This window comes from Schistocerca serialis, chromosome 6, assembly GCF_023864345.2.
Source record: "Schistocerca serialis cubense isolate TAMUIC-IGC-003099 chromosome 6, iqSchSeri2.2, whole genome shotgun sequence".
In the NCBI taxonomy this organism is placed as follows: Eukaryota; Metazoa; Arthropoda; class Insecta; order Orthoptera; family Acrididae; genus Schistocerca; species Schistocerca serialis.
The window spans coordinates 315,672,223-315,689,397 of record NC_064643.1 but is presented as its reverse complement, the minus strand read 5'-3'; the positions used below and the strand labels follow the sequence as shown (position 1 = coordinate 315,689,397).

Here is a 17,175-nt window from a genome sequence, read left to right as displayed (position 1 = left end):
CATGATTCCTGGCTTCGGAAAAGGACGCGCCAAAAACACCAATTGCACCATCTGAGGCAGACTAGCCTTTCAGATAGCCTGCAAGCCTTTTATAATGTTGCTTATCAGGGATTATGGGAAGAGAGAAGAAAGCAAACATTCTTCTAGAGAGTGAAATATTAAAAATATGTTTTTGGAGTGATGGGAGGGGAGCAGTTTTTGACATGTTGTCCACTGCAGTCAACGTGCCCTTCCCTGCCAGTCATCTCTTGTAGTGAAAATGTATCACCAAAGTTACAAGTTTTCATTAAAGCACATTTATAAATGTGCTATTATCAAATGTGGTACTTGTTTGTAGTAATGAATAGGATGTTAAATTAAGGGAGCTAAAGCAATTTTTTTATGGCATTGTTTGCTGGTACCCTCAATGTATACCAGTTGACTAGGGTGTAAGGGCTCACTAAGAAATTTTACAGATGGTACATTATATGTTGTCTTCATGCTTTCTACTCCCTGATGTTTTCTGTTTTGTCATTCGATTGTCTTTCGCATGAAATGCAAAGCAATTAGGCCTTACAATCAAGTGGGCAGTTCAGGCCAGCAATGCCAACATGTCCTCTTTGTTGTACTGGAGTTTTATGTTCAATGCATAACATCTGACACACACTCCACAAGAAGTGCTCTAGCCAAGTGTAACTTCACATCTGTGTCATTCACTGCTGACAATAATGAGGTTTGTTGCTATGTGTCATTGTGTTATTTACACATCTACATTTTTATATTTAAATTGCAAATATATGTTGAAGATTTCCCAAACAAGTGTTTTGGGTACAGAAGCTAAACTACTGTTTTGTAATGCTTGTGAAAAATCTGTGTCAGCTGATCAATGGTTTCTAGTCTCACAACACATATATACCACAAAACATGAGGTAAATAATACAAGAAAGAATTCAAACAACAATCTTTTTCTGATGTAACAGCCAGTGGCTCCCAAAGTTCTAACTTCTTGAAAGATTTGTGTTATACTATGATTTGTGCACGTATCCCTTTATGGAAATTAAGTAACCCAGTGTTTAGTAGCTTTCATGGGAAGCATTCAGGAAAACATATCTGTGATGAATCTGCACAGAGAAAAACTACAACAACTGCATTTATGAGGATTGTTTGGTGTTGATTTGAGGTGTAATTCAGGATGGTCATATGTGGGGCACAGTCAATGAGACTACAGCCACCCAAGGGTGGTGCATTGGTAAAGTAGTAATTGGGTGACTGTTTGAAGATAAATCGAGTAAATCCTGTGTGTTGGCATGTGAAGAACTTTCTAAATGTAACCACCAAACATCATCAAAGCCCTTTAATGATGCTATGACTGTTTTATGGCCTAATGGCATCAGAGACAAATAAGTTTTTTTGTTATTTACCGATGCTTCTCTTTATATGGCTAAAACTGCAGAAGACCTGAATGTTTTATACCCTAAAATGATTCATGTAACATACTTGCCACCTCGAATTAATAGATTAGCTGAATGCACAAGGATAAATCACAAAAATGTTGATAGTTTAATATCAAATGTGAAAAAATTTTTTTGAAGGCTCCCAGTAGGCCCTCAAAAATTAAAGAGCTGTATCCCAATATTATTTTGTCACCAGAACCAGTACTGGGGTATATGGCTAGAAGCAGTTGAATATTATGTTGAGCATTTCAGTGACATTTAAAGAATTATTGTTCAATTTGATGACGAGTCTGTTTGTATTTTAAATGCAGAAGAACTGTTTGAAAATCGTACTCTGCACAGTGATTTAGTGTACATCAAAAGCAATTAATGTTTTTTGTCATGTCAGATTAAGGCAGTGAAAACCTTCAGTAGCACTGAAAGACAATGTAAAGATTATTGAAGTCATAGAAATGAAAATTAGCGAAGCAGAAGGACCAATTGCTGTGTTGTTAAAACAAAAATTGAACTATGAACTTCAGAAAAACGAAGGTTTTGCTGTATGCTGTGTGGAAGAATTGTGTAAATTTAAGTTTTCTCCAATCACATCATGCAATGTTGAAAGATCTTTCAGTCAGTACAAAGTGTTGTTCCATTCAAACAGAGTTAGATTTAATTTTGAAAAAAAAAAAAAAAAAAAGAAAAATGTGATTGTGTATTGTAACAGTATGAATAATACCAGTGAGACTGAAGAAGCTTAAAATTGTTTTTGTTTTCGGTATAATAAAGTCTGGTTTATTTGATAATAGTAGCTTTTAGTCTCCATATTTTTTACATATTTTATATTTTCAGGCCTATATTATATGTAAATATGTTGTCTTTTTTCATACATATTTAATCGGATCCTAGTGATCAAGATTTCTAACTGATGAACAACATTCACGTATTAGTCTAATGAAGGTTTGACGGCTTTGTGGATGCATTATATTTCCTTAGAATTCTTGCAGTTACTCTCAATCTGGCATCTGCTTTTTCTCCTGCTAGTTATATGTGACAGTAGCGTGAGAAAACAACAGTAAATCCATCAGAAATTAGTGGACAATAGCTTGTTACGATGTGGATTATATGATCATGGTGTATGCAGCCACTTTTTAAATGCTCTGTTAATTGTCTTTCAGAGGTATTTAGTATCTACTGTATATGTAGTTCATGTAAAATAAAGGAAAGGTAGCTATTTACATATAGCTGACTTATGCATGGTGCGTAGAAACACACAAAAGGAAACAGTATTTGGACCAGCTTTAGAGCTTTTCTAGAGAACAATCAAGAGCCTGAAAGTTAGTGTAAATACTGTTTTCTTTTATGTATTCCTGTGTACCACACATTGGTCAGCTAAGGTGAGCAGTTACTGTTCCTTTATTTTACACATTATTCTACCCAGGAATTTCCATTGTGGATGTATATGTATTTTGTTATGATACGTGGCACAAAATCAAGTTGAAATCTTCTAATACTCATTATCTTTCTTTCCCTAGAGAGGGGTGAAGTGATAAAACCATGACTCATGGTCGTGGTCAGCATGATTTGAATACCAGTCCTGCTGTTTTCAGTTAGAAGTTATGATAATCAAAGAAAATGTCAAGGAAATCCTCATATGAGACAAGCTATGTCTATTTATGCTACATTGTTAATTTGAGCAGGTTCCTCATTTATTTTTTAAGACAGGGATACAATTTCTTGGCCTGAAACAGAGATAACTTGGAAATCAATGATTTTGTTGTTACTGTTGCTGTTACACTGTGTTCAGCAAAAAGGTCAAGTGTGAAATTTATATATGGAATAATATTGATTGGGCAGCTTTTTAAAATATTTCTATAATGCTTGTCTTACTAAAATGGGTAAAATAGGATACTATGCTGTCATAAAACTCTTTCTTTTGGATATTTTATTGCCAACCAAAATTCATACAAATTTGATGAAGGTATGTAAAGAGTCTGTGCCTTCATTCTCAGTGGGTGAGAAAGAGGTAACAGAATTTAAATGCAGCCTTATTTGTCTTGAAAATTGTCAAGGTGAAGGACTTCCAAGAACTGAATATAAGGATGTGAACATTGAGTGTGTGCAGTCTATGATCAGGAATTAAATATATATGGCATATTTGGTGCCACACATATGTCAAAAGAGACAGTGTGGTGCATTTTACATTAAGAATTAATTATGAGAAACCTTTGTGCAAGATGAATGAATAAAAAGACATGGTGCATTTAACACAAACAATTAATTATGAGAAGGTGTTGTGTAAGATGAGTGCCATATTTCACTGGGTAGATCAGAATACTAATGGGCAGGTGCTGATTTGACCTGTGGACAAAAGTGTGTTACAGTCAAATTTGTTAAAAGAAGGGATCCATTGACAGCATACTTCCTGAGCTATTGGAGATTAGTCTATTTGTTCATTCATGGATTTATTTGCCTGGCAAGATTAGGGCCTTGGGGAGCTTCATACAACTATCCATGTATCCTTAGTTACTCAACATGACTATGTGGATAGTAAATTGGAAATATGTAATGATAATTATATGTTGTTTTGATCTGCAGTGGAAAGACTGCTTCTATGCTGCTCTCAATACTACTCTATCCTGTGCAAGCTTCTTCATCTCTGTGTAACTACTAAAACTCACATCCATTTGAGCCTGCTTACTGTATTCAAGCCTTGATCTCCCCCTACAATTTTTTTCCTCCCACACTTCCTTCTGTTAATAAACTGACAATCCCTTGATGCCTCAGGATGTGTCCTTCAACTGATCCCCTCTTTTAATGAAGTTGTGCCACAAAGTTATTTTTTTGCTATTTGATTTAATACCTCCTTATTTGTTTTTTTACGTATCCATCTAATCTTCAGTATTCTTCTATAGGACCACATTTTAAAAGTTTTACTCTCTTTCTGTCTGAACTGTTTACCATCCATGTTACACTTCTACACAAAGCTACATTCCAGACAAATATCTTCAGAGAAAACTTCCTATCACTTAAATTGATATTGGGTGTTAGTAAATTCTTAATTTTCAGAAAAACTTTTCTTACGGTTGCTACTCTTCATTTTACATCATAATTCAGGTATCATCAGTTATTATACTGACCAAATAATGAAACACATCTACTACCTTTAGTACCCCATTTCCTAATCTAATTCCCTCAGCATCACCTGATATAATTCAGCTGCATTCCATTACCTTGTTTTATTTTTGTTTATGTTCATCTCATCATGTTTTCAGAGCACTATCTGTTGCATTCAGCTGTACTTTCAAGTTCTGGGTCATCTCTGATAGAATTAATTGTCACTGGTAAATCTTAAAATTTTTATTTCTTCGCCTTGAACTTTAATTCCCTTTCCAAATTTTTCCTTCATTTGCTTCATAGCTTGCTCAATGTAGAGATTGAGTAACATTGGGGATAGGCTACAACCCTGTCTCATCCCATTCTCAACTATGGCTTCTGTTTTGTGTTGAAACTTTTATAACTCAAGTCTGGTTTCTGTGCAAGTTTTAAATAACTTTTTTGCTCCCTGTATTTTACCCCTGCTACCTTCAAAATTTCAAAAATTGTACTCCAGTCAACACTGTCAAAAGTTAGTTAATTCATGGTAATCTTGTACAGTCATGACTTATTAAACTGATGTTTCAGTAGTATTCATGCTTGTCAGCACCTGCGTTCTTTGGAATTGGAATTATTACAGTCTTCCTGAAGTCTGAGGGTATTCTGCATCTCTCATTTATCTTGCATACCACTTAGAATAATCTTGTCACTGCTGGCTCTGCCACTGATCTCAGTAATTCTGAGGGATTTTAGTTGACTCCAGATGCCTTGTTTCCACTTAGGCCTGTCAGTGCTGTGTCAAATTATTCTTGCTGTATATTCAGCAGTTGCTGAGGATGCAGGCGCCCAGCTCTGTGTATACTCCATTCCTCCTCCCACAGATGGTGCAGCCATTGTAAGAGAGGGTCTGTTAGTAATGAGACAGGCAGCATGAAGCTGCCTGGGACAGAAGAGAGGTTCTGGATTACCATTGTGGAAGGGCAGCTGGGCACCTGAAAGTGGCAGGAGAGGTGTGGGTGACAGAACTACCATGAGGGCAGCACTGGAAGTGCCATAAGAAGCTGCTATTGGCCAGCTGGGGAAGGCCGGGGATGGTAGCCGGGCCAGAGCAGTGTAAGATGAGAGTCTGCACAAGGTGCTTGTGCATGCCTGAGAGATACCTGCTGAAAGAGAAAAGAGATGTGGTTCAAATGCTATAGGTGGAGATGTGAGTGCAGACAACACGGCAGCCAGGGAACACAAGGAAACAAGCAAAAATCCTGATGGTGCAGGTGCACAGGATGCTGAGATGGAGCACACAGGGCTGCGTGCTGGCACTTGAGACAGAATGATAGAAAGCGTGCAGGTGTGTAACGGTGCATATGATGGCACCTGATGGGATGCACAGACCAGCCACAGGGCTGGCCACATTGTTGGGAGAAATTGTGGTGGCAGGAACAGTGCTGGTGACAACAGGGCTGGTCATGACTGGGCTAGTTATGCTGGTTGATGCATTGATGTGTATAGGGATGGTGTCAGCAGTGATGGGGCCAGCTGTGACCAGGCTGGCAATGACTGGGCTGGTGAAGACAGGAAGGCTAGCCTCAACAGGGGCCCCTCCAATAATGCAGGCAAGGCTGCTACAGTGGATGTGGTGGTGGAGCTGGCTGAGGAAGATGCACAATGTGAAACACACAAAGGAGCATACACGAGAGGAGAGGGGCTGCCCAAGGGATGGTGGGAACATCAACACAGTGTACATTGAGAAAACATAGTGGGTTGGCAAAAAGGTGGCCAGGGGCAGAGGGAATGATGTCGCCACCGAGTGTACATGGAACACGACAGCCAGACAGGAAAGAACACATCATGGAATGGAGCAGAAAATTTAAGGCTTGAGGAACAGGCAGAAGATATTGACCACAGGTGAGTTCATCTGCATTGGGACCAGTTGGTGATTGTGTAACAGTGCGTGGCAGCATGGAGCTCATGGAGGGGCATGAGGATAGAGAGCACCAGGGGGAGAGGGAAGGAAGAAGTGGAAAACAAGAGCAGAACAGCAGGAGAAATGGGTGCCAGAATACATTGGGCACCACCCCCGAAACAGAGGCCAGCTCTGGCTGCATGCTTGAGGCAGGAGGATGGGAGCAGCATCAGGGTTGCAGCGAGATTGGGTGGTGACTAGCAGGCTGGCACGGGACACGCTGGTGGCATTGAAGCAGACAGTGTCAGTGGAGCAGATGGTGCTGGAGCCTGTGGAGGCTACCTCGTAACTCAGAGTGACAGTGTCTGCAGCACAGGAACCAGCAGAGACTGGGCTACTGGACCCAATGAAGACTATGGCACAGGAAAAGGGGGTACTGATGCTGATGGTACTGGAGCATGTGTGCCAAGGCCAGTGGAACCAGAGTAGGGGGTGTCAGGGTTGCTGGTGCTGGAGCTGGTATTGAAATCTGCAACAATGGTGTCTGGGATGACTGAGAATGGGACAAACCTTAAAGGAAAGAGGAAGTAGAAGGATCCAGCCAGGCATCCAGTGGAGACAGGGAAGAAGCTCTTGAAGAAAGAAGGCGTGCAGAAGCACAAGACCCATTGTGGATAGCATAGTGAATTGGTCCTGTAAGTGAACACATGAGAGGGAAAGAAGGTCGAGTGCAGTATTGAGGGGCAGAAGGAGCTGATAGGTGGAAGTGCTGTACGAGATGAGAAGAAGGGTTCATTTGTGAGAGTCCTCAGTGAAAGTGAACACTCCAGCCAATGAGGAAAGGGGACTGTGGCTCCAAGGTGTTGCCAAAAACCTAGAGTGTCGGTGCTGTTGCATCAATGTTGGAGGTGAGCCAAATGGGTGAGGTGCTGCAGGCGAAGGACAGCAGTGGGCCGTGGCATTGGCTTCCCTGATGGGGACATGACTGAGTGTGCAGACCACTGCAGGGAGAGTGTGGCTTTTTTCCTGCATGCCCTCAATGTTGCACTGCATGATCTGGAACAGGAACGGTTGTGCAGAGACAAGCCTGAGGACAGCCACAGCATGGTGGCAACAGTTCAAAGGAAGGCATGATGGAGAAGCAACCATGAGAAGCATGAAGATAGCACTGTGGAATGGAAGCCAATAATCCTCATTGCCAATCTTATGTCCATAAGTTGGACATTGCTCTATACTGCACATAGGTGACTGATGTTTCCACAGTTAGTTTTGCAATGTATTAGGTTGGTGCATGCATTCGTAGCATTTTGAATTTGCATTTTGGTATTCTGGTTGCTATGGATTTATTTATCAATTGTCATTTTTATTTGCTGTTCACAGTTGCTATTTGAGCTAACTTATTGTCATTTTGTCATCTGTAGATAGTGAATAATGCTGTGGATGCTAGAAAATGGAATGCCACCTGGAGGAATTTGAACATTTCCGACATATTCTTCTGTTTGAGTTCAATGGAAGGGTGAAAGCAGTAGAGACACTCAGAAATATTTGTGCAATGTATGGGAATAATCCCACCAGACAGAGCATGGTGATAAAATGGTTTTCACATTTTAAGGAGGTTTCTTTTGACGTTAGTGACTCTTCACATTCAGGAACACTTTTGGGGTTTGAAGAAGATCATTATGAACTGTAATCATTCCACCATCATGTGACATTGACATGCAGTGGGGAAGGTTCAAAACTCAGGTGTGTAGGTATTGCATGCTCTAAGCCAAAATCACAAAAATCAGCTGGTGCATCTCTGCTTGCTCATCATCAATTGACTCATTGTCAACACTGGCATTTCCCATCCTGTATCATTACTAGTGAAGAGAAATAGTGTCTTTGTGTTAACATATGGAAGAGAAAGGACTGGTTGAGCCCAAATAAAGCAGCAACTCACCATAGAAAGACCTGCATGCACTCACAAAAGATAATGTTATGCATCTGGTGTGGTGTACTATGAATTGCTTCCCCAAGGTGTAACCATCACTGTTGATATTTATTCAGATTCTTAATTTACCATTGACTACATGTAGTGATATAGGCTTTATAATGATGTCAAGATACATAAGAAGTTACTAGATTAGTTAGTGTTTACATTACAAGAACAAATTATTTATGCTACATTAATCAATTCTTTTGCAGTTTCAGTATTCAAGATACACTACTTGTACTTCCCCAGAAAACTATCCCATACCTAATAACAGCTTCAAAATAACTACAATAAGCAATTCTCCATGTACTCAAGTCAGTGGAATTTGCTAGTATTTGTATTGCAAATGCAAAGTTGCTTAGTTTATTTGATAGGAAGTCAATACGTGTATTCCAGCTTAAGTTACTGCCCACATTTAGCCCCAGGAATTTGACCATGTCAACTTCTTTCATAAATTGATTGATATGTTGTATTTTAAGTTCCACACATTTTGACTGTTTGGTTTTTTGATGTAGTATATGGGTTTTTGCAATGTTCAGTTTCAATCCATTTAACTGGAACCTGTTTTCTAAGGTATTTAGTGTGCTTACAATTAAGCTCAGAATTTTTACTGCATTGTCATCTTCAATTAAAACAGAAGTATCATCTGCAAAGAGATCTGATGGGAAATTTATATTTATGGGTAAGTCATTAACATGGAATAGGAACAGGATTGGCCCCAAAATGGAGCCTTGAGGCACAGCGTGTGAGAATCATCTTGTGAGAAAACAGCTTACTAAATACATAAAGTTAGCTCCTGATAGAAATATTTTGATCAACACTGGCTTTAAAATACTTTAAATCGGTAATTCACTCTGTTGTGCTGGTAGTTGCTGTCAGTTGTTCATTTGAATTTTAGGTGTTTTATTTTGTTTTACCCAGCATTTCTCAAACAAATTAAAAGCACCTAATATATATGTTGCAACAAGATTTCTAGCAACACAATGAACGTTTTTCTCTGTACTTCATATTGTTTCTTCTTTTTTTGACATGTTATTCTCACTATTTCATATAGCTCACATACCCTGATACTGATCTTGTCTTGTGTGAAGCAAGAAACACTTCAGTAACCTTTGTACTTTTATGTAAAGTGACATTACAATTTATGAAGCAATTGCTATGAAGACAACTATTTATGAAAATTGTATTGCAGAGATTTATCACAGGTGAAATGCTGACCAAAACCAAAACAAGGAGTACCTATATGTAATAATCAAGGATTCCTGTGAAGCTCAGCAATTGCAATGAAATCTAACAAAGTAATGCGCATTATGTCCAATTTATTCAAGGCCAGCTAAGATATGGCAAAATCTTATATTATATACCATTTATGTGAGCACCAGTAGTTATTGTTTTGTCTAATTTTGTTTCCTGTGTTTACTGCAGGCAGCAAAGGCCCTCTGGATTACTATTTTGAGGTTTATGGGGGATCTCCCTGAACCACGCAATGTAGAAGTAGATAATACACCTGTTATGTCAAGAGTGACCACTACTCTTACAAGGAACTTTATCAACAGCAAAGAGTACAAAAAAGCTCAAGCAATATATCAGGTTAGTAATCAAACACAAAGAAATGCAGAAGAAATAATTGTGTAAATGTGAAGTGTATAAAAAACAGAGCTGGTACTTGATTTAAAATTTAAAGGAAGAATATTCACTAACTTCATTGTGTAATATATATGTGTTATGATGGAACAGTAAATGGAAACTGAAATTTTAAATTTTTGTGTGTCATTCACAGCCAGAATTAACTGAAAGAGCACAGTTACCTACTTTGTTTATCTGTTCATTTAACAAAACATTTTCCATCTATAAAATTAGTATTCATATTACTCTGGTTTGTTCATGCACATGTAGGATATTGATACTGAGAATCTCAAGAGCAAAAATAATTCTGAAAATAAACGTAAGAAACTGATATCCATGACACTGAAAAATACTAATAAATTGGCTGCACATGTCCGTCGAGGGCTACTCAGTGATGAATACCTGGATGACGGCTACAGCGACTGGCTGGAATCAAGACGTACAACTAATCTTGAAAAACTGCACTTCATTATTGGGCATGGTATTTTAAGACCTGACCTAAGGTAAGTGACAAGAACTTTTCACATGAAAGAGTATATGCGCTAACCTGCTAGCTTTAGCAACTGGATGTTCCTTCATCTGGCAAAAGAGAGAAAAGGATTGAAAACACACACACACACACACATTCACATCCACATTCACAATATAGCATTGTGCTAAGCCACAATGATGTCATTATCCCTGATCTCTAGCTTGAAGCATCCATTAGAGATGCAGGAACACATGAGACAGTACTGACCTTAAAACTTTTATTAAAAGATGGACTGAAGAAAGGTAAAAGTACATGTATAGCACATATGGATTTAGAGATAGTTTTTCACATACACTCTTTGAATTTCTGAAGGTAGCAGGACTAAACTACAGAGAGCAAAACAATATTAACAAGTTGTACAGAAACCAACTGCAGTTGTAGGAGTTGAAGGATATGAAAGGGAAGCCATAGTTGAGATGGGAGTGGGACAGCATTTACAGATGTTTTAAATTTATGTTTGCCCATTCTGCTGTCTGTATTCTAAGAGAATTGGCAGAGTCTGTATTTTCTTGTGTGTTGCTATCCCTGATGTTAATCAGTCTGTTTATTGAGCAAGCAGTAAAGGAACTCAAGAAGAAATTTGGAAAGGGAACTAAAGTTCAGGGAGGAGAAATAGAAACTGAAGTTTTCTGATGATATTGTAATTCTGCCAGAGGTTACAAGGAACCTGGAAGATCAGCTGAATGGAATTGTCAGTCTATTGAAATGAGTTTTTGTAGGTAAAGTAAAGTAAAGGTAATGGAATGTAGTCTGATTTCATCAGGCAAAATGAAGGAATTAAATTAGGAAATGAGACACTAATAATAGTGGGTGTGATTTGTTATTTGGGCAGCAAAATAATTGCTAATGGCTGAAGTAAAGAGGATATAAAATGCAGTCTGACAATAATAATAAAAGTGTTTTCTAAAAGATAAATTTGTTAACATCAAATATAAACATAAGTATTTTGTTTAGGTGATGTTGGACAGCATTCATAAATGTTAGGAACTGCATTTTGTAATATACAGCTGTATTTGTTTTTTGTTTTTGATTATCAATTTCAATACAATTCAGACCATACTCAAGCCGTAAAAGACTATTCCATTGTGCATTCCTCAACTACAATAATAATTACCTAAATGGAACATTTCAAATTGGTTAGTCATTGCATTTGTGGAATGCACAGTTTTATGGCCCAAGAATGGTCTAAATTTGACTGAAATCTACAGTCAAAAATAAGAAATAAGTACATCATTATGCGGTTGCTAATCAATTTAAATGCTAGCATGTCTGTTCTGAAGATATTGTACAGAAGTGAAATGTGGGTCATAAACAGATCAAACAAGAAGAAAGTATAAGCTTTTGAAATGTGATGCTACATATTGGATGGATAGATCGGATAACTAATGAAGAGATACTGAAGTGAATTTGAGAAAAAGAAATCTATGGTACAACTTGACAAAAAGAAGGGATCAGTTAATAAGACACAGTCTGAGACATAAGGAATATATATATATATATATATATATATATATATATATATATATATATATTAAATATGTCTGCTTGTGTCTGTATGTGTGGATGGATATGTGTGTGTGTGCGAGTGTATACCTGTCCTTTTTTCCCCCTAAGGTAAGTCTTTCCGCTCCCGGGATTGGAATGACTCCTTACCCTCTCCCTTAAAACCCACCTCCTTTCGTCTTCCCCTCTCCTTCCCTCTTTCCTGATGAGGCAACAGTTTGTTGCGAAAGCATGAATTTTGTGTGTATGTTTGTGTTTGTTTGTGTGTCTATCGACCTGCCAGCGCTTTTGTTCGGTAAGTCACCTCATCTTTGTTTTTATATATAATTTTTCCCACGTGGAATGTTTCCTTCTATATATATATATATATATATATATATATATATATATATATATATATATATATATATATATATATATATAGACACACACACACACACACACTCCTGGAAATTGAAATAAGAACACCGTGAATTCATTGTCCCAGGAAGGGGAAACTTTATTGACACATTCCTGGGGTCAGATACTTCACATGATCACACTGACAGAACCACAGGCACATAGACACAGGCAACAGAGCATGCACAATGTCGGCACTAGTACAGTGTATATCCACCTTTCGCAGCAATGCAGGCTGCTATTCTCCCATGGAGACGATCGTAGAGATGCTGGATGTAGTCCTGTGGAACGGCTTGCCATGCCATTTCCACCTGGCGCCTCAGTTGGACCAGCGTTCGTGCTGGACGTGCAGACCGCGTGAGACGACGCTTCTTCCAGTCCCAAACATGCTCAATGGGGGACAGATCCGGAGATCTTGCTGGCCACGGTAGTTGACTTACACCTTCTAGAGCACGTTGGGTGGCACGGGATACATGCGGACGTGCATTGTCCTGTTGGAACAGCAAGTTCCCTTGCCGGTCTAGGAATGGTAGAACGATGGGTTCGATGACGGTTTGGATGTACCGTGCACTATTCAGTGTCCCCTCGACGATCACCAGTGGTGTACAGCCAGTGTAGGAGATTGCTCCCCACACCATGATGCCGGGTGTTGGCCCTGTGTGCCTCGGTCGTATGCAGTCCTGATTGTGGCGCTCACCTGCACGGCGCCAAACACGCATACGACCATCATTGGCACCAAGGCAGAAGCGACTCTCATCGCTGAAGACGACACGTCTCCATTCGTCCCTCCATTCACGCCTGTCGCGACACCACTGGAGGCGGGCTGCACGATGTTGGGGCGTGAGCGGAAGACGGCCTAACGGTGTGCGGGACCGTAGCCCAGCTTCATGGAGACGGTTGCGAATGGTCCTCGCCGATACCCCAGGAGCAACAGTGTCCCTAATTTGCTGGGAAGTGGCGGTGCGGTCCCCTACGGCACTGCGTAGGATCCTACGGTCTTGGCGTGCATCCGTGCGTCGCTGCGGTCCGGTCCCAGGTCGACGGGCACGTGCACCTTCTGCCGACCACTGGCGACAACATCGATGTACTGTGGAGACTTCACGCCCCACGTGTTGAGCAATTCGGCGGTACGTCCACCCGGCCTCCCGCATGCCCACTATACGCCCTCGCTCAAAGTCCGTCAACTGCACATACGGTTCACGTCCACGCTGTCGCGACATGCTACCAGTGTTAAAGACTGCGATGGAGCTCCGTATGCCACGGCAAACTGGCTGACACTGACGGCGACGGTGCACAAATGCTCAGCAGCTAGCGACATTCGACTGCCAACACCGCGGTTCCTGGTGTGTCCGCTGTGCTGTGCGTGTGATCATTGCTTGTACAGCCCTCTCGCAGTGTCCGGAGCAAGTATGGTGGGTCTGACACACCGGTGTCAATGTGTTCTTTTTTCCATTTCCAGGAGTGTGTGTGTCTATATATATATATATATATATATATATATATATATATATATATATATATATATAAAAACAAAGATGAGGTGACTTACTGTTGCCTCATCAGGAAAGAGGGAAGGAGAGGGGAAGACGAAAGGAGGTGGGTTTTAAGGGAGAGGGTATATATATATATATATATACACACACACACACAGTGTTTTGAACATGGCTGTGATCAGCAACCATAATTAATTACAATTTCACAAATTTCCAGCCAACCAACTGGGTGGGGGGATTGGGCGGGGGACAGAGTCACAAATTTCCAGCCAACTGGTTGCAAATAGAATTTAAAATTCTTTAACTAGTTTTCAGCACCAACTAGGGGTGCCTTCTTCAGGAGAAACTGTTACCTTACATGTGGTTGAAAGGAAATTTGAGTAACATCGCTCTAGTCAAAACATTAAAACCACAATTTAAACATTTTCCACCTGAATACATAACAGGTACAGTCAAAATTTTAAAACAATACATAAATGTGCCACTAAGGGCACTACAGTGGTATAGGACATGAGTGAGTAACAGCAACCAGTTGGCTGGAAATTTGTGACATTGTGATGCATATACAAGTATATTATATATTTTGAAATACAAGTTGTTTTCCACAGTATACAGTTGAACACTTCTATAATTACTCTGCACTTAAATTTAGTTACACTATCTGTACAGAGTTTTTCTATACACACTGTTAAGAATAATATGGATGGAGGCTGTTTCTTTATAATTAAATTACAGATAATAAGGATAGCAACACTTCATTTGGGATGAAATTAATAGATCACTTACATCATTATTTACAAATTCATGAACAGTGTAGAAAGGTTTATCTCTCAGTCAGTATTCTATAATCTTTCTCAACTTAATAGCTTTTAACTGCCCCAAACCCCATGGCAATTTGCTCAAAAGATACCATCATGTGTGCAGAAAGTTGTTTTTGTATTTACGTAAGTCTAGTCCAGGAAGTATTCAAAGATTTCCTGTTCCTAGTTCTATAAGAATGAACTTTCTGTCGTGCACATATTTATGCAGATTGTTGTTGATGTACATAACGGGTTGAGGTATATACAGGGTGTTACAAAAAGGTACGGCCAAACTTTCAGGAAACATTCCTCACACACAAAGAAAGAAAATATGTTATGTGGATATGGGTCCAGAAACACTTACTTTCCATGTTAGAGCGCATTTTATTACTTCTCTTGAAATCACATTAATCATGGAATGGAAACACACAGCAACAGAATGTACCAGCGTGACTTCAAACACTTTGTTACAGGAAATGTTCAAAATGTCCTCCGTTAGCGAGGATACATGCATCCACCCTCCGTCGCATGGAATCCCTGATGCGTTGATGCAGCCCTGGAGAATGGCATATTGTATCACAGCCGTCCACAATACGAGCATGAAGAGTCTCTACATTTGGTACCAGGATTGCGTAGACAAGAGCTTTCAAATGCTCCCATAAATGAAAGTCAAGAGGGTTGAGGTCAGGAGAGTGTGGAGGCCATAGAATTGGTCCGCCTCTACCAATCCATCGTGCGTGAACCACATGTTGTGTCATACTTGTAAAGGCACATGTTCTAGCAGCACAGGTAGAGTATCCCATATGAAATCATGATAACGCGCTCCATTGAGGGTGGATGGAAGAACATGGCGCCGAATCAAGACATCACCAACAATGCCTGCCCAAACGTTCACAGAAAATCTGTGTTGATGACATGATTGCACAATTGTGTGCGGATTCTCGTCAGCCCACACATGCTGATTGTGAAAATTTACAATTTGATCATGTTGGAATGAAGCCTCATCCGTAAAGAGAACATTTGCACTGAAATGAGGATTGACACATTGTTGGATGAACCATTCGCAGGCCAATCAGCTGCTGATAGTGCCTGCACACGCTGTACATGGTATGGAAACAACTGGTTCTCCCGTAGCACTCTCCATACAGTGACCTGGTCAATGTTACCTTGTACAGCAGCAACTTCTCTGACGCTGACATTAGGGTTATCGTCAACTGCACGAAGAATTGCCTCGTCCATTACAGGTGTCCTCGTCATTCTAGGTCTTCCCCAGTTGCGAGTCATAGGCTGGAATGTTCCGTGCTCCCTAAGACGCCGATCAGTTGCTTCGAACGTCTTCCTGTCGGGACACCTTCGTTCTGGAAATCTGTCTCGATACAAACGTACCGCGCCATGGCAACTCCGCATTTGTAAACATTGCACTGACTGCAAAACCACGTTCGTGATGAACACTAATCTGTTGATGCTACGTACTGATGTGCTTGATGCTAGTACTGTAGAGCAATGAGTTGCATGTTAACACAAGCACCGAAGTCAACATTACCTTCCTTCAATTGGGCCAACTGGCGGTGAATTGAGGAAGTACAGTACATACTGACAAAACTAAAATGAGCTCTAACATGGAAATTAAGCATTTCTGGACACATGTCCACATAACATCTTTTCTTTATTTGTGTGTGAGGAATATTTCCTGAAAGTTTGGCTGTACCTTTTTGTAACATCCTGTATAGACTTGGGACAGTTATTAATTTGTTGTCAATGAAATATATTTTGCATGGTGTGTTTGCTCTTAGGTAATATATGCATCTAATTGCTTAATTGCTTTTTTTGCTAAATAAAGACTCATCTGGCTCTAGCAGAGTTACCCCAGATGGCACAAAACAGTGTTTGTGTGATAAAAGAAAGCAGTCTGGAGAATTACAATCATAGAGTCATGCCATCCACTGTAAATAGAACTAAGGGTATTAGTAGTATCTTGCCCATCTATTAAACTCTTTCCATTCTAATCAAAATAGACCTAACAATTTAGTCTTCAGAAGCACTGTCTACAATTAAAAACTTCGTAAAAATAGCAACAATTTGTACATACAAAATACCAGAGTATCTGGCACTAGACATGCAGACAATAAACAGATGCCCTACAACATTCTGAGGAACATTTACAGGACTTGACAATTAAGAATTATGTGTAACAGTTGTTGCTACTTTTATGATGCTGTCAATAAGATATTAATATTCACTCTAATTTAAATCCATCGTGTAATTTTCAATATAAAATTATTATTGTAAAAAAAGAAAATGTATATTTCAACAGCTGCTGAAAATTGCCTCTGGTATAATTAAAATAACTTTAAAAGTTGACCCTTTATGCCTTTGAATGCAGTTCCTTCAACAAGAGCTCTCAGCATCATGCATGCATTGTCTTGAATTGTCAAATTGTCA

General features: G+C 39.6%; 1 protein-coding gene across 1 annotated transcript in view; it reads left to right on the top strand.

Moving 5' to 3' along the window:
• Positions 1 to 17,175, top strand: part of LOC126484845 (myosin-VIIa-like) — a 406,864-nt gene that overhangs the window by 200,361 nt on the left and 189,328 nt on the right. Inside the window, exons 19-20 of the mRNA XM_050108441.1 lie at positions 9,806 to 9,970; positions 10,277 to 10,509. Coding sequence (XP_049964398.1) covers positions 9,806 to 9,970; positions 10,277 to 10,509 — 398 coding nt within the window. The remainder of the gene's footprint in view (positions 1 to 9,805; positions 9,971 to 10,276; positions 10,510 to 17,175) is intronic.